Here is a 26,728-nt window from a genome sequence, read left to right as displayed (position 1 = left end):
GCTCTCCTGCCTCATTGAGATCTCTGCCCATTGTGACATTAAGGATGCATGGATTGGCATCAACAAACAGGCATTTAATTTTTTCCCATTCCATCAACCACACTATATTGAATGTCTACTATGTGTTAGACACTGTTAATTTCTGGGGATATGATGGTGAGGAAGACAATCATACTCCCAGCCAACAGTGTGTATAATTTTACTGGCAGGTAACAATTGAACCTCAATGGGAGAAAGGTTTTAAGCAAGGGTTTTTGAGGAGAAAAACCAAAATGGCAAGAAAAGATAGTGACTTTCTCAAGGGCAGGGGTTGATTTTCCTCAAAAGCATATTGTGTGACCTAGTCACTGCACATAGAAGACACTCAACAGAATGAAAGCCTTTTAATTTTTCTCTAACGAACACTAACTGAATGCCCAGTTTATGTCACATAACATTTTAGTAGTTTTATACACACTATCTCACCTAATCCAAATGATGACTTTATAAGGAAGATAGTATTACCTTTATGTTAGAGGTGAGGACCTGAGGGTCACAGAAGTTAAGTCACAATATGCCTAGGGTTAAAGAGTGAGATTTGAACCTAGATCTGTTTGCTGCAAAGCTTAAATTGCTTCTGGTTAGGAGGGTCTGGGTGGCTCAGTCAGTTAAGTGTTGGACTTCGGTTCAGGTCATAATCTTGCAGTCTGTGGGTTCAAGCCCCACATCCGGCTCTGTGCTGACAGCTCAGAGCCTGAGCCTGCCTCGGATTCTGTGTCTCCCTCTCCTTCTGCCCCTCTCCCACTTACTCTCTGTCTCTCTCTCAAAAATAAACTAGCATTAAGACATTTAAAAAATTGTTTCTGTATATACCACAAAGATAGGAAGAGGGAACAGTCTGGAGGAAAGGGGAAAGGAAGAAAAGAAAAAGAAAACAAAACAAAATTGGATCTCTGCCTTTAAGAAGGTAATGTTAGTGGGTAAGGATATAAATACATGCAATATTCACTATCAATACATGAATTTTAAGGACAGGATATGAGATAACCCAGAAGACTAGGGCATTACTTTTACTAAATGAAAACCCTATGAGTTAGCAGTAAGATGGTGAAAAAATATCATGTATTTGGCACCAAGAAATCTGGATTTGGGTTATGGCTCCAGAATTTTCTAGATGTCTGACAGAGAATTTAACCTTCTGGAGCCTCAATCTCACTAGTAAAATGAGAATGATGGTTAATAACCTCAAAGGGATAATAGGCTCAAACGAAATAAATGAGGAAGTGCTTTGTAAACAGGTAAAATCCTGGGGATATTCAATGTGCTTATTTCAAAATACTTATTTAGCAAATATTAGGTTTCTTCATTTACTGATAACATTTATCTGACAAAAAAAAATGGAATAAGGAGTTTATCACAAAGTGAGTGTTGCTTTTGGAGATCCAAGAGGGTAAATACCCTTCTGGAACGAATTCTCACTACAGGCTAACCTTGCTTGATCCAAAGGCTCATCTTCCTCTCAGGAGAAACTTGGAGGTTACCTCAGGTCAAAAAGGCCTGGACTACAACTTACTTACTGAAAATATGACATATAGCACTTAATCAACAAATACTTGGTAATGAAAGAAGGAAAGGAAAGTCAAAATTAAACATGGGAGAGTGGGAGGGAAGGGGGAAGGATAAAAATGGGAGGAAGGAGGGAAGGAAGGACAGAAAGAAGGATGGAGAAGAAAAAGGGAGGGAAGGAACACTACATTAACCAGAAATATATTATGTCTCAGAGAGAGTAAAAGAATTGTACATTGGCCCTACAAAGGGAAGTTCTGGTTTGCTGCAGCACAGAAGCATCTGGTTATGTTTAGATTCAGGCCAATGCCTTACCCACAAATACCACTGCTTTCTTCCCTACGGGAGGCCCAAAAAGACCCTTCCGCCGTCGATCCAGCTTGGACATGATGATATCTTGAGTTTGACTGGCTGAGGTTCTGGCAGAGAAATTGATGCAGTTGGGCAGGTAGGTGCTTTTGGGAAGGTGGAGAAGGAAGTTGTTGGTAATGGCTGATTTGCCAGTGCCTGTGGGCCCCACAAATAGCATTGGAATTTCATGGTCCAGGTATGTTTTCAAGAAGAAAGACTGCCTGGCTGTCTCCATTGTGGAGATGATGAGTTCTGAGACCTGTACCGCAAAGATATGGAACAGTCTTATTACTGGGCCAAAGATGCTGGGTTTGGCATTCAGGATACTTACTATCCATTCAGCTCCATCCCTTACTACCTTTATGACTTCAAGTGAGTATTTAACCTCGTCAAGGGCCTCTGTTTCTTCACCTTTTAAATGTGATAATAATGGCATCCAGTTCACTGACATGCTTTGAGGATTAAAATGAGATCATACATGTCAAAATGGGCATTATTGGCACTGTTTTGTAGATGAGGAAACTGAGGTCCAGACCTTTTTGGACCTTGCCCAAGGTCCAACTTGGGCAACTTGCCCAAGTAATACAACTTGCAACTTGCCCAAGTAATACAACAAGTAAGTGGAAATACAAGGACTTGAATTCTAGCTTGTCTGATTCCAAAGTCTATATTCTTAACCACTGAACTATCAAGGAATAAACACCAATTACACTAATGATCAGTTTATAGTTGTTGCCCTCTGAGATCATTGCTCTGAACCAACCTGTATGCCTTGCCCCAGGCAAGGAAGGTCCACCTCCCATATATCATCTTCCATACTGCTTGGCTCAGGAGGGTGGGTTGTGACACTTAGCCCCCTTCCCTGCACTCACTCCTGTTCTGCCTTTTTCCAACACTTGGATCCCTGGTTCTAGGACCCACCCCCACTTAACCCTTTTTCCAATATGGGGATTACAACACTCTTCCTGGTATTCAAACCCCAACTGGACTCTAAGGGCTTGGTTTGGAGTCATGGACTCCCTATTACTTTGAGTAGAATACCTTACCTTAGCTTGGCTTCTTTGAGCCTGAACACTGTCATTGGCCATTTGGTCACATTTGGTCCTTCCATGGGGACAGAGGAAGGGACTGGAAGATGTATATCATATGCTGACATCTCCTTATGTTTAGGCTGGAAGGGGCTAGTGAACATGGAGCCAGTGTGTTGCACAACTCCAGAAAGTACCATTCCTACTGTGTTTTATGTAAATGGTGCCACTAAAGCAAAGCTAGACCACAACGCCAATGGCACCAAGTGAGTCTGTGCAACAAGGCAGCCCTGTAAATATCGGCAGAAAAAGGCTGGGCTTCTTTTGATAAGTAATTTGCTCAAAGGAAAAGGGACAAGGCAAGGGAACTGAAGTATAGAGGAAGAGCATTAATAGGTGTTGAGCTTCGGAGGCTTTGCCTATATTATCCCCTGCAGTTTTCCCAGTAACCCTCTGAGGCTGGAAGATTACTGGCTCATTTGTCCAAAGCCATGTGGCCAGTAAGTGGTGCTGAATACAGGGCCAGGTGAAAAATGCTTATTTTTCTATCAAGATGGAATTTAAAGCAAGTTGGGTTTCAGAGATTTTTATTTTCAAAGACCACAACACTTTGACAAGGGGAAAATTTTCAGCACAACTTAAAATCTTCTCTGCATAGGACTCTCTTATTTGTATGAATTCAGTGTTATTTCAACCCCCCCCCTGGAGGTTCAGGTGACTAAGTTCTTTAAGGAGAATTAAAGTTTTGGACCTCCATGCTCAGGGCTTCTGCACAACACTTAGCCCCCAGAGTGTGCCCAAAATTCAGCACACATCCACCTCTGCTTATCACACCATCTTCAGGAGCAGCTGTCACCCTGCTGGCTGCCTGACTTGACTGTCAATATTCCCACTTTTCTATACATTGTCCACCACTCCATCTGGGGCCTGAATGATCTGCAACCACCCCCAGAAAGGTAAAGTGTGTTCACTAGAAACTACTAATAGAGGCAAATTTTCTACAAGGAGAAGTTGGAGCCGAGAAAAACAGCTAGACCTGTTTTTCTGAGAATTCTGATCAAGGAAATCTTTCTCTGGGAATTTTGAAGAAAAGACAATGATCCTTTTTGGCTGAGATGTCTGAGAGGTAAGACTGATGACCGCCCAGCATTGGACTGATGACCCCCCAGCATTGATAACTGACCACATGACAATGATAATAATCAAAATAGCAATCAACATGGATCTAGCACATGATGTGTGCCACGTGTTCAGGTATATTACCTTCAATTCTCTCAAACATCCTTCAAGTATTTTTTTTGCTATTGTGTAGCTGAGTAAACTGAGGCAGAGAGTGTGAGGGCCGAGTAAGGAATCTGTGCCTCTAATTCTAAAGTCCAAGCTTTTGAAGGCTGATCCAGCTCATGTTTGAAACTTTTTCTAAAGAAAGTTCTTAAAAATGCTAATAAAGAGTTGACGTTAATTCCTCCACCTTGGAGAAAGTTCAGGTCATTTTAGAAACCAAAGTTCCATGACAAATACCTCTCTTTTACCTTGGCATTAGCTGGGATATTTTCCTCTTCTTTAGTAATATATTCTGTCCATGTGTACCAATGTCCACTACCTTCCTTGAGGAAATAAAAATCATAGATGCTCCCTGGATTCAAAGAAACAAAACAGGTCATTAGCACCCCAGGGGTTTACATTTCATATTTGAGGTGTTTAACCACCTCAGTTATAAGACATCTGAAAATGTGTATCTACCAGTATTAGCCAAGCTGTGGTAAAACTTACACATTTAAAAAAAAATTTTTTTAACGTTTATTTATTTGAGAGACAGAGAGAGACAGAGCATGAGCATGGGAGGGGCAGAGATAGGAGGAGACACGGAATCTGAAGCAGGCTCCAGGCTCTGAGCTGTTAGCACAGAGCCCAATGTGGGGCTCGAACTCACAAACCGCGAGATCATGACCTGAGCCGAAGTTGGACGCTTAACTGACTGAGCCACCCAGGCACCCCATAAAACTTACACATTAATGGTAACTGTGTAAATTGGAAAAATATCTTTTAGAGAGTAATGACTCTACATTTTGCATAAAAAATGATAGGTACTAATTATATAAATAATTATTTTAATACATTAAATGGGAAGTACTGAAAAGGACAATAAAAGGAGGAAATAAATCATCTCACATCCAGAAATAGCTTTTAAAAATTTTTTTTAAAAAATGTTTATTTATTTTTGAGAGAGAGAGAGAGAGAGAGAGCGTGAGCAGGAGCAGGGGCAGGGGAGGGGCAGAGAGAGAGGGAGAGATACAGAACTCAAGGTGGGCTCCAGGCAGCACAGAGCCCAACAGGGCTTGAAATCACGAACTGTGAGATCATGACCTGAGCTGAAGTCGGATGTTTAACCAACTGAGCCACCCAGGCGTCCCTCTAGAAATAACTTTTGATGGCAATCCTTCTAGCTTTCTCTTTAGACACACAAACACATTGAACATGGAAGGACAGATGAAAGGATTTGATAAGAATAAGATCATTTGACATTATATATTATACTATGATATATAATTATATGTGATATATTAATATAGAATTATATATTCTATTAATGTATACCATATATTATATACTTACATATCACATATATGTATCACATATATGTTATATATATCATCCATTATACTATTTTAAAATAAAGATGTTAAATTTCTTTTTTTTTAATGTTCATTTATCTTGAGAGAGAGAGAGCAAGCAGGGGAGGAGCAGAGAGAGAGGGAGAGAGAATCCCAAGCAGGCTCCATGCTGTCATCGCAGAGCTGAATGAGCAGCTTGATCTCACATATAGTGAGAGTGTGACCTGAGCCAAAATCAAGAGTTGGACACTTAACCAACTCCCTTTCCTTTCCATTCTCCTTTGTTTGTGTGGAGTCTTTTGTAGCAAATCCTGACATTATATTTCATTTGTAAATACATGTGACTCAATGTTAGACCAATTTCCCTGATTCATTCATAAGCTATGAGTGATTAACTCACTTTTCCTTCCATCTCCTCTCCTCTGAATCCTTTTGTTGTTGATGATGACCATAATTCTCCCATTCCTTAGTCTTAGGTCTAGTTTCAATAGATTCATTGCTCAAATTCATGGCTTCTAACACAGCCCATTTAAAAGCTCTTTGTTTTGATCGATCTGTTAGTCGGAAAATTTATTTTCTTTCCTTTTTTTTTCCCCCCCAAGAAGGGACTTACGGTGCTTCATTCTCTCAGCTCTTGCAAGTTTGGAAGTATTTGCCAACTGATTTTGTTTTTGAACAATGACTTGGCTGAGAGTGATATTCTCAGGTCACATTTTCTTTCCCTCAGACTTCTGACTGTTCTCTTATGTTTCTCTGTATACTAAGTTGCTGTGTGGAAATCTGAGGTCCATCAGATATTTCCCTCTTCACTGGACTTTTTTTCCTTATCTATATGTATCATGTAATTTCTTTTATCTGTAAATTTAATAATTTAATCAGGCTATATCTTTTGTTCAATTATTCTTTATCACTTTTTCTTGAAACATGGCATACTCATAATCTGTAGAAACAGTTGATCATTTGAGGAACAATTTCTCATTTATATCTTTTTAAAATTTTTTATTTTATTTTTTATTATATATAGAGAGAGAGTAAGTGGAGGAGAGGGGCAGAGGGACAGGGAGAGAGAATGCAGGCAGGATCCATGCTCAGCAGAGTCGGATGTGGGGCTCAATCCCACAACTCTAGGATCATGACCTGAGCTGAAATCAAGAATCAGACACTCAATTGAGCCACCCAGAAACCCCTCCTCTCATATATACCTTTGTATATATTGTCTATACTATTTACTGGGTTACCCACTTAAGGAATCAGCATGGTTTGGCCTCTATATCAATCATATTGATAATTGCTTTAATGTATTTGGTTTTTTTTCTTCTATAGTAAGTGTAGTTCTCTCAAACCTCCCCTCTAAGCCATTTATGAGATACCTAGATTTATACATTTTATTTCTTGCTGTTCCTAATGTATTTATTAGACCACTAATGGTACTGTCTCATTGTCAATTTGTTTTGTGGTTTTTCAATCCCTCTTTTCCTCTAATTCTGTGATTTTTTCACCTCATCTACAAACTTCTAAAAGATAGCTTTACTAAAAACGTATATGTGATGTACTAACATTCATAGTTGTGCAACTATACTATAACCAATTTTAAGACATTTCATTACATGAAAAAGAAACCCCATATCTCCTAGTTGTTACCCCTCATTTCCCCCTCCTACTCTCAGCACTAGGCAACCACTAATCTACTGTCTCTACAGATTTGTGTATTCCAGATGTTTCATGTAAATGAAATCACACAATATGTGTTCTTTTGTACCTGTCTTCTTTTACTTATTATGATTTATATATATTTTTAAGTTTATTAATTTATTTTAAGAGAGAGAGCGCATGCACGAGTTGGGGAGGAGCAAAGAAAGAGAGGGAGAGAGAGAATCCTAAGCAGGCTTGGTGATGTCAGCATAAAGCTGGATGCAGGGACCATGAGATCAAGAGTTGGATGCTTAACCAACTGAGCCATCCAGGCATCTGGGAGCATGATATTTTTAAGGTTCATCCATGTTGTAGCATGTATTATTACTTCAATTTTTTAAATTATTGAGTAATATTCCATTATATGGATATTTTTATTTATTCATTTATCTATTGATGGACACTTGGATTGTTTCTACTTTTTGGCCTTTATGAACAACGCTGCTATGAACATTTGTGTAGAAGTTTGTGGGTAGACATGTTTTCGTTTCTCCTGGGCATAGAACTAGGAATAGAATTGCTGGGTCATATGGCAACTCTATGTTTAAGTTTTGGGGAACTGTCAAATACTGTTTTCCAACTCTGCTGTACCATTTAACATTTCCATTATGTATGTAAGGGTTCCAGTTTTCCCATGTTCTCACCAATACTTGTTGTTTTCTTTTTTATTATTCTCATCCTAGTTGTGAAGTGGTATCTCATTGTGCTTCTGATTTGCATTTCCTGATGGCTAACAATGTTGTCACGTGTTTATTGACTCTTTGTGTATCTTCTTTGGAGAAATGTCTATTCAGTTACTTTGCCCATTTTTTAGTAGGGTTATCTTTTTATTATTATGTTGTAGTACCTCTTTATATATTCCAGATAGAAGTCCCTTATCATACATATGATTGTAAAAAGGCTTCACCCATTTTGTGGGTTGTCTTTTCACTTTCTTGGTATTGTCCTTTGAAGCACAAAAGTTTTTAATTTTGATTAAGTCCAGTTTACCTATTTGTTGTTATTGTTATTGCCTGTGCTTTTGGTGTCCTAAGAAACCATTGTCTAGTCCAAGGTCATGAAGATTTGCGCCTATTTTTTCTTTAGTAATTTTACAAGTTTTAATTCTTAAATTTAGGACTTTCATTCATGTTGAGTTAATTTTTGACTATGGTGCAAAGTAGAGGTCCAAATTCATTATTTTATGACAAATATTCACCTGTCCCAGCACCATTTGTTGAAAAGATTATTCTTTCTCCATTTAATTATCTTGGTACCCTTGCCAAAAAGCAAGTTACCATAAATGTGAGGGGCTTGTTTCTGAACTCTCAATTATATTCCACTGAGCTAAATATCTATCCTTTTGCCAGTACCACATGTTCGTCTATGAACTTTTTAAGAAATTAAATTGTTATAACTAAGTTCTTTCAACAGAAATATTTTATGTTTCTTAGGTAATTTTTCTTTTAGATTCATTCAGTCTGTCTGCCTCTCTCTCTCTTTCTCTCTCTCTCTCTCTCTCTCTCTCTCTCTCTTGTTTGCAATTTCCATACCATTCTTTCTCTGTTACAATCAGGTAAGTTCTTGACATCTTTCCTAATGTTATCTGAGGCCAGTTTATCTCCTCCACTTTCCTGACCACAATTCAAGGATTAGTGAGTGGCTTTGTTTTTTGTAGCATGAGGTTACATGGACCGAGTAAAAGAAAATTCTCAATTGCCCCTGCTAGGAAACCTGGGCTCTACACTCTCTTTCTACAATTTGGCCAAGGTTCCTGAACTATGGTGCCACTCCCATCCCAGCTAGCAACATGTCCCACATTCCTGTATCATCATCTCACAACCCTGATGCAGCATAGACTGTGGAAGGTGCAAACCCTCGTAGTTTCTCCCACTTGTATTAAGATTCTACAGAAGCGTGCAGGTGCTTCATGCCCAAGGGTTTCTCATAGACATTCTTTGCATCTGCAGGCCACTGTAATCCACTTCTCTCCACAGGGGTGATTACCAGTGAGAACTCTCAGAATTTTGTCAACTCACCACCTTTCCTCCCAAAACCACTCTTAGGAGGACGGGGGGGGGGGGGGGGGTCCTAGGTTGGAAGATGCAGCATGCCAGATCTTAGTTTTACTTTTCCTGTCCATCACTTCTTAATGTTTATAGACAGGATCAAGATGGAACATTTTCTATAATTATTGCTGGGATATTTTTAGGCTTAATTTTGTTGTTGTTTTTGTTCATTTCACTAGGTATTAAAGGAGGGAGCTCTGTTATCCTACACCCCTCTGCAGCTTTACCTAGAAGTTAATCTAGCAAAACACTTTTAGAAAGCAATCTGGCATTATGCTTACAGAGCTACAAAAATGTTCTGTAGTCTAAGCCAGAAATCCCACTTCTGGGAATTTATCATAAGGAAATAATTCAGAATGAAAATAATCTCTATACATGGCTATGCAGCACCATCTGTGATAGCAAAAATTTGGAAATAATTTACATGTCTCACATTAGGAGACCAGTCAAAATTATGTCTTATGAGATGAATGGAATATTTTGCAAAAACTAAGTATCAACATATCAAATTGCTTTCAAAAAGCAATGACAGATGAAAATAGAATAAAAAATAGAACATATGTCATTATGCTAAAGAGGTAAAGAGATGAAATCAGGTAGACAAAACAGAGAAAAGTTTTTCTGACATACTTGGGACAGGGTGGTATGAACAAAGAGATACTTTTTGGTCGTTTTTAAAAAATAGAACTGAATTGTTTTACAACAAAAAAGGAGACACTAAAAGCATGATTCAGAAAAGCATTTGTCTCCCTTCCCTGGATGTTATGATTCAATAGAGCTACTTTGTTGCTTGACACAGGAAGATTAAGGCCAAAGAGAAAAGCCTCAAGTGAGTAAAAGTAGATTTGCTAAGCGATGTGACCTTGGCCAAGGTTACCATTTGTACACCTGTAAAATGGGCCTGATTTTATGTGAAGCTCAGAGAGTCACTGTAGAGGGTAAATGAGAGATATATGTGTCAAACATGTAGCATAGCTCTGAGCACACAGGCACTGAGAAGATTCAGCTCTAGGTCTCTGGTTCTTATCAGAGTAATGGCTCTTGTTCACTCTGCACTGTGATTTTAATTCAAACTCTGTTCCAAGTACAAGGGAAGAAAAGGAGAGAATAGTAGAAATCCAGGAAGGCATATTCTGTCTCTATTACCTCTGACCTCCCCCCCCCCCACTTCACCCTGTGTTCTTCTCCAGCACTTGGGAGAATAAGGTTAACTTTTTAAAAAAATGTTTATGTTTATTTATTTTTGAAAGAGAGAGAGACAGAGAGAAAGAGACAGAGCATGAGCAGGGAATGGGCAGAGAGAGAGGGAGACACAGAATCTGAAGCAGGCTCCAGGCTGTGAGCTATCAGCACAGAGCCCGATGTGGGGCTCGAATCCACAAAGTGTGAGATCGTGACCTGAGCCAAAGTCAGACGCTCAACAAACTGAGCCACCCAGGCACTCCAATAAGGTAAACTTTTCAACAAAGGAGTGAGGTTTCAAAGGGCGCACACTGATGAATGAATAAAGAAGATGTGAGATACACACACACACACACACTGGAATACTACTTTAACCAGTGATCAAAAAGAATGAAATCTTGACATTTGCAACATGGATGGAACTAGAGTGTATTATGCTAAATGAAATAAGTCAGTCAGAGAAAGACAAAATACCATGTAATTTCACTCATATGTGGAATTTAAGAAACATAACAGATAGGGGTGCCTGGTGGCTCAGTTGGTTAACCGTCTGACTTCGGCTCAGGTCATGATCTCATGGTTCACGGGTTTGAGCCCCTCATCGGGCTATGTGCTGAGAACTCAGAGCCTGGAGCCTGCTTCAGATTCTGTGTCTCCCTCTCCCTCTGCCCCTCTGCTGGTTGTGCTCTATCTCTCTGACTCAAAAAAATATATATTTAAAAGAAACACAACAGATAAACGTAGGGAAAGGGAAGGAAAAAATAAGATAAAAACATAGAGGGAGGCAAACCCTCAGAGACTCTTAAATACAGAGAATGAATTGAGGGTTGCTGGAGGTGAGGTGGGTGGGGGGATGGACTAAATGGGTGATGGGTGTTAACGAGGGCATTTGTTGGGTTAACGAGCACTGGGAGTTATATGTAAGTGATGAATCACTAGGTTCAACTCCTGAAACCAATACCACACTGTATGTTAACTAACTTGAATTTAAATAAATAAATTAAAAAAAGATAAAGGGCATACAGTGAATAGATGAATAGATGGATAAATAAATTTCTTAGTTGACAAACAAGGATACATGTCAGATGATGTGAACCCAACCCTGAGAGAATCCCTCAAAGGTCTGTTTGCTTTCCTTAACGTATGCTCCCTAGTGTAGTTCCTCCATCATTTATCTCAGAAGTCTACTTATCCCACAGCTCCTGAATGTGAAAAGCCCAGAACACAATGTCCCATAAGGTCAGGGAAGCCTCCCTGGAGGTCTTACCATGAGAATTTTAACCTTGGCTCCTTGTGGAAAGGCTAGAAAGGCATTTAAAGCTTTTTAAGGTGGTAATAAGAATGTATACTCAAAGCTAGACACAAGAGGTCACATACTCCATGATTTCATGCATATGAAATACCAGAAAAAGGCAAATATATAGACAGCAGGTCAGTGGTTGCCTGGGACTGAAGATGGGAACAGGGATTAATTGGAAATGGGCCTGAAGGATCCTACCAGGGTGATGAAAATGTTCTGAAATTGGATTATGGTGACAGTTGCACAACTATGCAAATTTACTAAAAGCCACTGATTTGTACACTTACATGGGATAATTTTATGGTATGTAAATTATACCTCCATAAAGTTGTTATATATAAAAAAGCATACTTAGTACTTAAAACATGTCTTTGATTCAAATGGGTTCTGGCTAGGCACTTTGAAATTTCACACTAAAATACTTATTAAGCCAAAAAGAAAAAGAAGTGGAATGATGTCATTGAAAATAAAAACTGAAAAAAAAAAATCTGAGCAGCATCTCCAGCTGGAATAAGAAATCTTACCTCAAGAGATTTCATGAGGGGAGCGCCTGGGTGGCTCAGTCGGTTAGGCATCTGACTTTGGCTCAGGTCATGATCGCACGGTTCGTGGGTTCGAGCTCCATGTCAGGCTCTGTGCTGACAGCTTGGAGCCTGGAGCCTGCTTCAGATTCTGTGTCTCCCTCTCTCTCTGCCCTTCCCTCACTCACGCTCTCTCTCAAAAATAAATAAATGTTAAAAAAATTTTTTTTTTAAAAAGAGATTTCATGAGGAAAGGCAATAAAGGCCACTAGGATGCAGAGACTCAGGTTCCATCCCACACAGAAAATTGTGTAGCTGTTCCTTTGCCCTACCAGGTATTAATCCAGGAGTACTGTCTCATTTTCTCCTTATCCTTGCCTCTTATTTTTTTCTTTTAATTTTTAAATATTTATTTATTTTTGAGACAAAGAGAGCAAGAGAGAGAGAGAGAGCAGGAGCATGAGTGGGGGAGCTTGAACTCACGGACTGCGAGATCATGACCTGAGCCGAAGTCAGACACTTAACTGACTGAGCCACCCAGGTGCCCCGTATAGCTGAGAAGTGCACAGACCATATGAGTAAGGAGGAGTCAGTCAGAACACCTTAAATTCAGTGAGATACGGTCTTCCAGAGTAAAGAGCCACAAATGCCCCTCTGTTGAGAAACTTCCCTTTTCTAGAATGTTCAGAGATGAAACAAATAGAAAAGGCTGCCTCCAACAGATGGCATTAGTTGATCATATGTGGTCATTGGATCTTGGCCATCCTATTGCTTCTTACTCTAGAGCAGAGTTTATAGCATTTAGGTTTATTTTAAAAGTGTTATATGAATATTATTTACCCTGATCATGTCCAAAAGCTGTGACAATTTGGAAAACTAGCAAAAAGAGAGATGTGGGATTACCATGAAGAAAAAGTAAAGCTTAACTTCCCATGGACAGGTTTGCAATGATCACTTGCAAGGTGTCATTTTAGTCTTATGAATGGTCTTTTCAGAACCAAATTGGCTTTTAAGTAAAGTAGGTGCTGCAAAAGAAGATAGACAAAGAAGCCGTATATGTGGAATTTTTGTTTTAAATAGCGCATCAGTTGAGTAGGATGTGGAGGGAGGACACAGGCCATCACAGTAGATAGGAGATGTTATAGGGCAAAGTTACCTGGAAACTGAGTGGGAGTTGTATATATATATATCACTAGCCTGCTAGCTGCAAAAGGAAAGGAAAGATGTTGACACAAAGTGGGCCAAGAGTGGGGTCAAGGGAACTTCATGAACCATCTTTGTTGACACAAAGCATGAACAGACTGATCTGGAAGGATAGAGGAAGCAGAAAACAGCATACGGAAACTGTGAAAAAATACTGCAATATAAAGGAATATAATATGGAGATTATACTTCAAGAGTATATCCTTGAACCTTGTTTAACGCAAGACTCAAAACCAAATTTCAAGAAACTGTTTGGAATCCTAAATAGACTACAAAAAGATGATGATGATGATGATGATTGCTACCATTTTTTAATTTAATTTTTTATTTTTTCAAATTTACATCCAAATTAGTTAGCATAGAGTGCAACAATGATTTCAGGAGTATATTCCTTAGTATCCCTTACCCATTTAGTCCTTCCCCCCTCCTACAACCCCTCCAGTAACCCTCAGTTTGTTCTCCATACTTATGAGTCTCTTCTGTTTCATCCCCCTCCCTGTTTTTATATTATTTTTGTTTCCCTTCCCTTATGTTCATCTGTTTTGTTTCTTAAAGTCCTCATATGAGTGAAGTCATATGATTTTTGTCTTTCTCTAATTTCACTTAGCATAATACCCTCCAGTTCCATCCACGTAGTTGCAAATGGCAAGATTTCATTCTTTTTGATTGCTGAGTAATACTCCATTGTGTATATATACCACATCTTCTTTATCCATTCATCCATCGATGGACATTTGGGCTCTTTCCATACTTTGGCTATTGTTGATAGTGCTGCTATAAACACGGGGGTGCATGCGTCCCTTCAAAACAGCACACCTGTATCCCTTGGATAAATGCCTAGTAGTGCAATTGCTGGGTTGTAGAGTAGTTCTATTTTTAGTTTTTTGAGGAACCTCCATACTGTTTTCCAGAGTGGCTACACCTGCTTGCATTCCCACCAACAACGCAAAAGAGATCCTCTTTCTCCACATCCTCGCCAACATCTGTTGTTGCCTGAATTGTTAATGTGAGCCATTCTGACACGTGTAAGGTGGTATCTCATTGTGGTTTTGATTTGTATTTCCCTGATGATGAGTGATATTGAACATTTTTCATGGTCGGTTGGCCATCTGCACGTCTTCTTTGGAGAAGTGTCTATTCATGTCTTTTGCCCATTTCTTCACTGGATGATTTGTTTTTTGTGTGTTGAGTTTGATAAGTTCTTTATAGATTTTGGATACTAACCCTTTATCTGATATGTCACTTGCAAATATTTTCTCCCATTCTGTCGGTTGCCTTTGAGTTTTGCTGATTGTTTCCTTCGCTGTGCAGAAGCTTTTTATTTTGATGAGGTCCCAGTAGTTCATTTTTGCTTTTGTTTCCCTTGCCTCCGGAGACGTGTTGAATAAGAAGTTGCTGTGGGCAAGATCAAAGAGGTTTTTGCCTGCTTTCTCCTCAAGGATTTTGATGGCTTCCTGTCTTACATTTAGGTCTTTCATGCGTGTTGAGTTTATTTTTGTGTATGGTGTAAGAAAGTGGTCCAGGTTCATTCTTCTGCATGTTGCTGTCTAGTTTTTCTAGCATCACTTGCTGAAGAGACTGTGTTTATTCCATTGGATATTCTTTCCTGTTTTGTCAAAGATTAGTTGGCCATATGTTTGTGGGTCCATTTCTGGGTTCTCTATTCTGTTCCATTGATCTGAGTGTCTGTTCTCGTGCCAGTACCATACTATCTTGATGATTACAGCTTTGTAGTATAGCTTGAAGTCTGGGATTGTGATGCCTCCTGCTTTGGTTTTCTTTTTCAAGATTGCTTTGGCTATTTGGGGTCTTTTCTGGTTGATTGCTATCATTTTAATGAAACAGGAAAGAAAGCAGTAAGGAGAAAACAGGCTAAGATAAAAAGGCCACATGAGATAAAAAAAAAGGAAGATGGATGAGCTAATAGAATGATGGTGACAATGATAAGACAGCAATAAAAATTGCTGATATTTAACATCTTCTATATACCGTGCTTTTATTCTAAATGTGTTTACATGTGTTAACTCATTTAATTCTTGTAAGAACACCATGACTGCATACTGTTATTATATGCGGGGGGAAGGGGCAGAGAGAGAGGGAGAGTGAGAGAGTGAGAATCCCAAACAGGCTCCATGATGTCAGCACAGAGCCTCATGTGGGGCTTGAACTCATGAACCCACAAGCCATGAGATCATGACCTGAGCCGAAACCAAGAGTTGGATGCTTAAGTGACAGTCACCCTGGTGCCCTGTCCCCATTTTATAAATGAGGAGACTGAGAGGGGATAAGGAACTTCCTCACTACTAAGTATTGAAGGCAGGATTCAAGCCCTGACAATGTGACTTGTTTTTAATCATTACACTAAGAAAGGATCATAAGGAAACAATAGGTAACAACACCAGAACCAACATCATGCAAGGCACTAAAAGCATAACTGAAGTTGTGGGTGACATATTAAAATGAAAAAAAAAAACTATCTTAAAAAGGCAAAAACTCAAAAATAAGGAAAGAGATGATAGATATGGAAGCCAGACAATAAAAATTTCCCTCGATGATGGAAAGGCCTCATCACATTCCAGGGAAAATAGACAAAAGGAGACATACATCTAGATACAGTATGTTAAAAAACAAAACAAAACCCTACAGTAGAATATTAAAAAAAGAACACAAACCATTCAGAACATGGGTGAAACAAACAGTTGCTTTATATATATAATATAATTAATTATTAATTATATGATTAATATAATCTCAATAGTTATCAATTATAATTATATTAATAATTATATAACCTAATAATTATAAAATAATATATAATCTAATTTTTTTTAATGTTTATTTATTTTTGAGACAGAGAGAGACAGAGCATGAACGGGGGAGGGTCAGAGAGAGGGAGATACAGAATCTGAAACAGGCTCCAGGCTCTGAGCTGTCAGCACAGAGCCCGACGTGGGGCTCGAACTCACGGACCGCGAGATCATGACCTGAGCCGAAGTCGGCCGCTTAACCGACTGAGCCACCCAGGCGCCCCTATATAATCTAATTTCAATTTCTTCTCTTTTTAATTGTGAGATTTAATTATATATAATTAATTATCAATTATTACTTATTTATTATAAATGATAATTTATAATATAATTTATATTACATAAGTATATGTATTTATTATATTGATAATTATTATTAATTAATAATAAATTACATATAACATATAATTAATAATTAATTATATATATATAATTCAATCTCACAGTTAAAAAGAGAAGAAATTAAAACTAGATACTATTTTCGTACTACAAATGTGAAAAGAACACCAAAATACATAAGGCAAAACTGATAGAATTGCAAAAATTAATAGAAAAATCCAATTATTATAGTTGGAGACTTCAGTCCCCCTCTATCAGCAATTGACATTGGGTAGAAAATGAGTGAGGATATAGTTAAACTAAACAGCACCTTCACCATCAATTGGACCTCACTGACATTTATAGATTACTTCAACAACAGCAGAATACATCCTTTTTGAGCTCACATGGAACATTCTCCTAGAGAGACCACATTCTGGGCCATAAAACACACCTTAAAATTTTTAAAGAGTAGAAATCATACAGTGTATACTCTCAGTCCACAATGCAATTAAACTAGAAATCAGTAACAAAAAGATAGCTGGAAAATCCCCAAATACTTGAAGATTAAGAAAAAGACTTCTAGGGGTGCCTGGGTGGCTCAGTCATTAAGCATCTGACTGGCTCAGGCCATGATCTCATGGTTTATGAGTTTGAGTCCCATGTTGGGTGAACACAAGCCCCACTTCGGGTGAGCCCCACTTCTCTCTCTCTTTGCCTCTCTGGGATTCTCTTTCTCTCTCTGCCCCTTGCTTGAGTGACCTCTCTTTCTCTTTCTCAAAAAGAAAGAACGAACAAAAGAAAGAAAACACAACTTTTCAAAATCTGTGGGATGCAGTGAAAGAAATGCTTACAGAGAAATTTAGCATTGAACGCATATATTAGAAATGAAGAAAGCTCTAAAATCAATAATCTAAGCTTCCACCTTAGGAAACTAGAAATGAAGAGTGAATTAAATCCAAAATAAGCAGAATAAAATAAATAATAAAAATTAGAGTAGAACTCAATGAAGTTGAAAACAGAAAAAATCAATAGAGAAAATCAACAAAACCAAAAGCTGTTTCTTGGAAAAGGTTATAAAACTGATAAACCTCTAGTTAGGCCAACCAAGAAAAAAAGAGAGAAGACACAAATTACTAATATCAGAAATGAAAGAGGAACCATCACTACTGATACCAGAGACATTAGGAAGATAATAAAGGAATATTATGAACAACTCTACGACCACAAATTTGATAACTTAGATGAAATAAAACAATTCCTCAAAAGACATGATCTAACAAAACTCATATAAGAAGAAATAGATAATTTGAAGAGAATGATATCTATTAATGAAATTGAAGCAACAATTAATAACCTTCCAAAAGAGAAAGTACCAGGCCTAAATGATGAATTCTACTAAACATTTAAAGAAAAACATTTTACAATACCCTACAATCTTCTCCAGAAAATAAAAGCATATTTATTCTATGAGGTCAGCATAACCCTGATCCCCAAACCAAAGATACTACAATAAAGGAAAACTATAGATAATATATCTCCTCAAAACAGATGCAAAAATCCTTAACAAAATACTGACAAATCAAATCAACAATATATGGAAAGAATTACACACCACATTCAAGTGGGATTTATTCCTTCCAGGTATATAAGGCTGGTTCAACATTCAAAAATCAACTAATGTAATCCATTAGGCTAATGAAGAAAAAAAAGAATCAAAAGAAAAATAAGAGAAAACAAAAACACTGTAGTAGAAATGAAGAATGCATTTGGTAGGCTTATTAATAGACTAGATGCAGCCTAGAAAAGAATCTATGAGCTGGAATATATGACAATATAAACTTACTAACCTGAAATAAATGGAGGAAAAAAATTAAAAAAAGAACAGATTATTGGATAATTGTGGCCAATTGCAAATCGTTTAAGATATTAATACTGGGAATACCAGAAAAAGAAGAGACAGCAAAGCACAAATATTCAATGTAATAATGGCCAAGAACTTTTGAAAGTTAATGATAGATATCAACCTATAGAACCAGGTAGCTCAGAAAATATGAAGGAAGAAAAACACCCCATATTCAACACCTGGGAATAATATAACCAAACAACAGAAAACCAAAGACAAAGAGAAAATCTGGAAAAACATCAGTTTATTGGGGAAGATCTTACCTATAGAGGAACAAAGATAAGAATTATAGCAGACTTTCCATCAGAAAGTATGCCAGAAAGAACAGAGTAGAGGGAAATATTTAAAGTGTTGGTGGGAAAAAACTCACCATGATAAAATTCTGTATCCACTGAGATTATATTTTCAAACTAGAGGAGAAATAAAAGCTTTCTCAGAAAACAAAAAAATGAGGGAAATCATAATCAGCAGGGCAGCCCCACAGGAAATAGAATTTTTTCAGAGAGAAGGAAAATGATATAGGTCAGAAGTTTGGATCTACATTAAAAAAGAAAAAAGGAAATCTTTTGGAGAAATAATAAATGAAGGTAATTTTTAAAAAATCAATTAATGTAATCTATTACAGAAACAGGCTAAAGAAGAAAACTCACATGATTATCAATAAATTCAGAAAAAGCATCTGACAAAATCCAACACTCAGTAAACTAGGTATAGAGGGGAACTTCCTCAACTTGATAAAGAATATCAACAAAACACCTACAGCTAATCTCATACCTAAGGCAAGGAACTAGATACTTTCTCCCTAAGATAAGGATGCTCCCCCTAATCATACCTATATAAATCATACAGGAAGTCTTAGCTTATGCAATAGACTAAAAAAAAACAAACAACAACAAAAAAGGAAATAAAAGATTGGGAAGGAAGAAATAAAACTATTTTTGTTTGTTGATGGCATGATTACCTATTCAGGAAATGGATTGGGAAGGCACAAGGGAAATTTAGCAATCAAAGCTTTAAAATTTTATTGATCCTTGATTCAGTTATTTTAATTCTAGGAAATTATCCTAAGAAAATAATCATGGATTAAGCAAGCAGGTGGCTACCGGAATACTGTTCATCACAGTGTTGTTAATGATAACAAAAACTAGAAAATAACTAGGAAATAAGTGCAGAATGATCCCATATTTGCAAAAATAAATCCATAGGCACATATATGCACAGGGAAACGTCTAAATGGATGGTTATCAAAATGTTAATTGTGGTTATCTTTTTAAAAATATTTATCTTTTTATTATATGATCTATTCATATTTTTTCTTAAAAAATCAAGAATGCACTTCACACTCGTCAGGATAGCTATTCCTAAAAAGCAAGACAAAACAATACATGAGAATGTGAAGAAATTGGAATTCTTGCGCATTGCTGGTGGGGATGTATGATGGTTCAAGTACTATGAAAAACATTGTGCCAATTCCTCACAAACTTAAACACAGAATTACTATATGATCTATAAATTCCACTTGTAAGGGGATCCTGAGTGGCTCAGTCAGTTAAGCATCAAACTCCTGGTTTCGGCTCAGGTCATGATCTCACAGTTTGTGAGCCTGAGACCCACGTCAGTCTCTGGGCTGACAGTGCAAAGCCTGCTTGGGATTCTCTCTCTCCCTCTTTGCCCCTCCCCCACTTGTGCATGTGCTTTCTCTCTCTCTCTCAAAATAAACTTAAAAAAATAAATTCCACTTTTGAGCACATAGCAAGAAGAAATGAAAGCAAGAGACTCAAATAAATATTTGTACACCCATGTTTATATCTGCATTATTCACAGTAGTCAAAATATGAGAGTAACTCAAATGTCTATCAACAGGTGAACAAAGGAACAAAATGTGGCACATACACACAACAGAGTATTATTCAACCTTAAAAAGGAAGGAAATTCTGACACATGCTTCAACATGGATGAATTTTGAAGTTATTACTAAGTGAAATAAACTTGTCAAAAAAGGACAAATACTATGTGATTCTATTTAAATGAGGTACCTAGAGTAGTCAGATTTATAGAGACTGAAAGTGGGGTGGTGGATGCTGGGGATAGGGGAGCCAGAAGGAGGGGAGAAATGGAGAGTTAGTGTTTACAGAATATGGAGTTTTAGTTTGGGAAGATGAAAAAAGTTCTGGAGATAAATGGTGGTGATGGGTGCACAACAATGTTTAACACCACTGAACTGTATACTTAAAAATGGTTAAAATGGTAAATTTTTATATTATACATATTTTACCAAAATAAAAAAGAATCTTCTAAATCAAAGAAGAAGTAAAAGAGAAACGAGGAGGAGGAGAGAAGGAAGGAAGGGGAAGACAAAGAAAAGAAGAGAGAAGAAAAAAAAAAAGAAAAGAGAAAGAGAAAGAAAGAAAGAAAGAAAGAAAGAAAGAAAGAAAGAAAGAAAGAAAGAAAGAAAACAGAATGATTGTACTACAATCTAAATATTGGATTGGCCCAGGGCCTCTATGCAGTTCACTGGGACAGATGACCATATCAGATAAAGTGTGCCTCATGTGCTGAGGAAGGACTGTGTGTACAGGGGCAGTGGGTGGCCCCTACTTGTTCATTCATTTATTATTATCATTAGGAAAAATTTCAAACATAAATACTGAAAACACTGTACAGCAAACACTTACATACCCTTCTCCTAAACCTTATGATTAGTTTTTACTTGTTTTATCATATACCTGCTCATCCATCTATCAAGTAAGCCATCTGATTTTTTGACAGACTTCAACGTAAAACATCTATACACTTCCCCGTAAACTTCAGCATTTATATCATTCACTGTTCAGTATTTGTTTATGCTTTTTCTCTTGATCTAAAATTTACATGCAATGAAATGTACAAATCCTAAGTGCACATTCACTGAGTTTTGACAAATGCACATATCTGTGTAAACCAAATCTTTCTCAATATACACATTACTATCACTCTAGAAGTTATTTCATCACCCTTTATCTACTATTTTATAATCACAAAAAGTAAAGCTATTTGGAAAGTGTTTATAGTATGATCTCCTTTTTGTTACAGAAATATAGAAAAAAACTTGAAGAAAAAAATTTTAAGTGTTTATTTGTGGGTAGTTGGATTACCACTGATTTTTATTTTTTGCTATTCTCTGTATTTTCTAACTTAACAGAAGACCATGGGGGAGGGGAAGGAAAAAAGAGAGAGAGGGAGGGAGCCCAACCATAAGAGACTCTTAAAAACTGAGAATAAACTGAGGGTTGATGGGGGGGTGGGAGGGAGGGGAAAGTGGGTGATGGGCATTGAGGAGGGCACCTGTTGGGATGAGCACTGCGTGTTGTATGGAAACCGATTTGACAATAAATTTCATATTAAAAATAAATAAATAAATAAATAAATAAATAAATAACATGTTTAAATGTAAAATATTAAAAAATAACTTTTATATATCATCATGGTGTTAAGAAAAATAATAGTGAAAGCCACTTAAAAGAAAAAAAATCTTTTGATCTTTTAGTAAATGATGTCACACATAGAATATTTATAGATCATTAAAGTGATCACTTTGAAGAAAATGTATATGGCAAAAATGGAAACATTTCAACATGAAATTAGATTACAATGACAAAATTACAATGAATATTAACGCCATAATCAACATAATACGATGAATGTAAACACACAGAATAAGGCTAGAAGGGAATAAGAAAAACAAATGTGCTATATTTCTCATTCTGTCTCCTGGAGTCTGTTTGAATGATGGAATTATGGGTAATTTTGGGGGAAAAAAAGTTATATCAACTTTTCTAAATTAAAACAATAGTTAAAACATCCCATAAGACCCTGACTTTGAGCCATCCATCTCTTACACATGTGGGCCGGCTCTGAAGACCTTGAACCCACTCAGGCAAGCTACATAATGTCACCTGGCCATTGTAAAACACTCACTTGGACCACACATTTTGATTGGATTTTGGAACCATATGATCCAGATTATTATAGCAAGACAAAACAAACAGGTACTAAGTTACCTCTTTCAGGAAAGATGTTGTTTTTGGTAAGTTTGACGCTTTTGGGCCTTGGATTGTTATCATCCATACCCATGATCAGGTTGCGGAAAAACAGATCAAATTTCTTTCTGCTGTCCGCATTGATGGTGCCGGCCACGGTCCACACCAAGGCAAAGAGGAATAGACCTTGCAGCCAGAGAAAGATTTGTTGGCTTGTTGGGCCTTCAAATAATTCACTTTCCTCCTTGTCTATTTTTCTGATTTCATCTAAAAGCAAGAAAAAGGAACCTCAGGAAAAGCTGCAAATATCTGCTTATATACAGATCTATAAACAATGTGAGCTGGGTGATCTTGTCTGTGAGGGCTCTGGAGAGGGGAATGATAGTGGCTGAGTGGCCATCACCTGCCAGATCCTTTATCCACATATTTCTTTGTGCTAGTTTTAAAAACTTCTTCTAATTTTGAAAGGACATGGGCACCAACCTGAAGGAGCTCTCAATGGCTGAAGACATTTGAGCATCAAAATAACTATAGCATTGGATTATAACCCATAGGATAAAATAAATATTGTGAGTTCATACTTTAATCAGCAAATAACTGAATTAGCAAAGAAACAGGGAAGAACAGTTTTTCCTTACAGAAGAATTCTAATTAGTAAATATAGAAGGAATACACAGAGAAACAGAAAATTAACATTAGGCAAATGCTGCCGTAATAACTGTGGTAGACAAGATCCAATAGATATTAAAATCAGTGGGTGAAAATTTGAGGAGCAAATAGGATATTTGCATGGTTTCAAATTGTCTCCCCTCCCCCCAAATACTTATTAATTATGAAGGAAAACATAGTAACTCTTCTCTTACAGTGGAGAAATGTGGCTCTGATCAAAGCTAACTTTCACCAGAGCCTTCGCCAGTCATAACATATAGCAACATCATGTGCCCCATGATGATGTACAGAGAAGGATACATCATCACTTTCATGGTATTCTTACTGAAAATGCATAACCCCAATCTAATTATGAGAAAACATATCTCTTAAATTGAGAGATATTCTATAAAATAAATGACCATTATTTATCAAGTAACCAAGTTATAAAAGACAAGGAAAGGGGTGCCTGGCTGGCTCAGTCAGTAGAACATGTGACTCGATTTGGGGGTCATCAGTTTAAGCCCCATGCTGGGTTTATTTTTAAAAAAAGGCAAGGAAAGACTGAGGAGCTGTCATAGATTGAAGGACACGAATGAGATACAACAATTAAAAAAAAAAAGTGACCTCCTGAATTGCATCCTAGAACAGAAAAAGGACATTTGTGGAAAAATTGATGAACTGCAAATAAAGTCTGTAGTGTAGTTAATAGTTTAGTATCAGTTTCAATTTTCTTATTTTGATCATTGTGCCTTGGTTATGTAAGATGTTAACTTTAAAGGAAGCTAGGTGAAGGGATATGTGACTCAACATAGTCCTTTAGCAATTTTTTTGCAAGCCTGAAATTATTTTAAAATAAAAGGCTAACAAATGTATTTAGTATTCCTTAGCTCAACGCCTTGCTGATTGATCATAGTTACCATACTCCTGCATTTTAGCACTGACAGAGGAAAAAGTTAGGGCTCTGAAATCAGACATGTCTGTGTTCATGTCCCCAGTTTTTAGTAGTTGTGTGTCTTTCAACACTCCTGATAGGACTCATGGCTATAGATCTGGGAAGGCAAGATATTAGGGCACTCAGTGCTGGGGACAATGAGTCCGTTTCTCATGCGATGCCTTTTTTCCTGGAGAAGATACAACACAAGGACAGGAAACAGGGCTTGGGAAAATATGCAAAATTTGCAACTAATGATGCAAATATATGGCATTGTATGCAGTTAGTGTGCTTTTGAAATTGCCTGTAATTTTAATTTCAGAAAAATCACATAATATTTAGCCAAAGAAAGTCTCCACTCAACTGTTCACCATATTACATTTTTTTAATCTGTTCCTATAATGCCTTTGGAAGCAATGAGCTGAGAAAATGTACATGTAACAGAAGTTCTGGGAAGATCCATCTTGAGCCTGAATTATGTGAGATATTGAAAAAGAAATGTCATCCAGGAAGAAGTTATCCAAATGGACACATGCTTTGTCATTTCCCACAGAATTCAATGAAATTTGATTTATATGTGATGGTTACAGGGAAATTCTCTAGGACCTTTAAACAAATAGTTCTATGATTTAGGTACTTCTCATGTCCTGGAGAAGTTCCCTAGTTTTGTAGCTGATGTGATCAGTTCTCTTGACCGTGTAACTATGTATTTTGTGAAATCAGATTTTTATAAGTTTTCTTAACACAGGAAAATCTCTGGTCTTATTTTTTGCAGAATCTTTTTTTCTCAGATACATTCATATGTATCATGTAAATTCATTTCCCTCCAGGATATCCTAGTTAGGTAAAGAGAGACAGAGATTTTTATCCTCATTGTGTGGACGAGAAACCTAACACAAGAAAAGATGGGGTAATTTGCACAAAAACATCCAGGAAATCAATCTAAGATTAATGTTAAAGCCCCAAAACATGGATTCCTTCCGCTAAATTCTACTATCTCCACTCCAAAGGCTTGTTTGTTCTAGACTAAAATGCCAGTCTCGTTGTGACTCATGGACGGGGCAGGAATAGAAGGGATGGGGAAGAGGAAGAAATATCCCACATATACCCCACCTTCAAGAATCATAGTAGCACGTACCAAGCAGAGAGGAGTACAGTCTCATCATTGAGGAAGCAAGGTGGATGGGAGAAGTTTGGACCACAAATTTACACTGAAGGTGAATAAACTCCAGGCAGGGCTGGACAAGCCACATGAACATATCATTGACCTGAAAGTAGAAATGAAATTTGAAGACGTTATCAAAAAATGAGTTTAAGGCTAAGGGTTTGGTACACTTCTGGAAGGCCAGGGATGCTGGTAAAGTTGCTGATTATTTTTGAATGCAGGTGTATTGGGAAAAGGACCAAAGGTACCCAGGGCCCTGACTTAAACTTCCTACTCGATGGACAGGCAGCCCACAGACCATCCCTACTTCTCCCATTTTACTACCCAGAGCTGGATACTCAGAGGCTTGGAGCTACTGTGGGTCAGCTACAAGATGCATAAAGTAGTTTTAGGACCCAAATTGGGCATCTGACTTGTTTGTATAAAATCATTAGGAACCCTAAACAAGATTTTCAAATGACTTTAGGCTGGACTCCTGTATAAAGTGGCCATAGGAAGTGCAGAGCTAAGTTCAAGGCTGATTTTCAGTAATTATCTGTATGTATGTATGTATGTATGTATGTATGTATGTATGTATGTACTTATTTGTAGGTATAATGATTCTCGTCTCTGCTCTTCACCCCAGTTACTCTTTCCAAAAAATTTTTCCTTTATCCTCTTATTTGGGATATTTTTTCATTTTTGTTAAAATATTTGTGGTTGTCACTGTAAATTATCTTAAGTCATTTTTTGGGAAGTAGATAGGTCATCACTAAATAAATACATGTATATATCTATATCTATATCTATATAGATATAGATATAGATATATATCCGTATATAAATATATAGATGCATTTATATGTATATATGAATACATACACATGAACATATATATGAATACATATACATGTGTACATGAATATGTGGTATATTCATCCAGCCAACAAATACTTATTGAGTATCTAGTAATTACAGTGTTGTAGGTGCTGAGGATAAACAACCCACAAGATAGACAAGATTCCTGCCCTCTCAGAAATTACTGAAGGATAGGGGAGACAAAAAATAAATAACTAAACAAGCAAGGAAATAAATAAAATACTTACAAATCATGGAAAGTACTAGCAGGAAACAAATAAAGATGCTACAATGGGGAATAATGGGAAGGGCTTAGTAGGGTGGTCAGGGAAGGCTTCTTAGAGGAGGAGGCCTTTATGTTGAGATGATGAAGGTGAATCATCCCTCAGAAGATAAAATGGGACAACATTTCCAGGAAGAGGAAGAAAAGGTGCGAAAGTCTTGAGGTGATGAAACCTGGGGTCTTCTAGGAATGGAAACAAAATACAAGAGCTGCAGGGTAATAAGTTGAAGAAGAGGGTAGTGATGAGTTCAGAAAGGCGACAGGGTCAGACTGAGGTTTCAGAGGCCCTGATAAGAAGTTAGACTTTGTCCTAAGGACGCTGAGGA

General features: G+C 37.3%; 1 protein-coding gene across 4 annotated transcripts in view; it reads right to left on the bottom strand.

The window, feature by feature from the left end:
• Nucleotides 1-26,728, bottom strand: part of DNAH3 (dynein axonemal heavy chain 3) — a 168,937-nt gene that overhangs the window by 46,095 nt on the left and 96,114 nt on the right. For all 4 annotated transcript variants that reach the window (XM_007084114.3, XM_042971395.1, XM_042971393.1 and 1 more), the window contains 4 exons: nucleotides 25,256-25,385; nucleotides 22,557-22,802; nucleotides 4,457-4,560; nucleotides 1,861-2,155 (listed from right to left, as the gene is read on the bottom strand). In XM_007084114.3, the coding sequence (XP_007084176.2) occupies nucleotides 1,861-2,155; nucleotides 4,457-4,560; nucleotides 22,557-22,802; nucleotides 25,256-25,385 (775 nt within the window). The remainder of the gene's footprint in view (nucleotides 1-1,860; nucleotides 2,156-4,456; nucleotides 4,561-22,556; nucleotides 22,803-25,255; nucleotides 25,386-26,728) is intronic.

This window comes from Panthera tigris, chromosome E3 (genome assembly GCF_018350195.1).
Source record: "Panthera tigris isolate Pti1 chromosome E3, P.tigris_Pti1_mat1.1, whole genome shotgun sequence".
In the NCBI taxonomy this organism is placed as follows: domain Eukaryota; kingdom Metazoa; phylum Chordata; class Mammalia; order Carnivora; family Felidae; genus Panthera; species Panthera tigris.
This window is presented reverse-complemented; position numbering and strand designations above follow the sequence as displayed.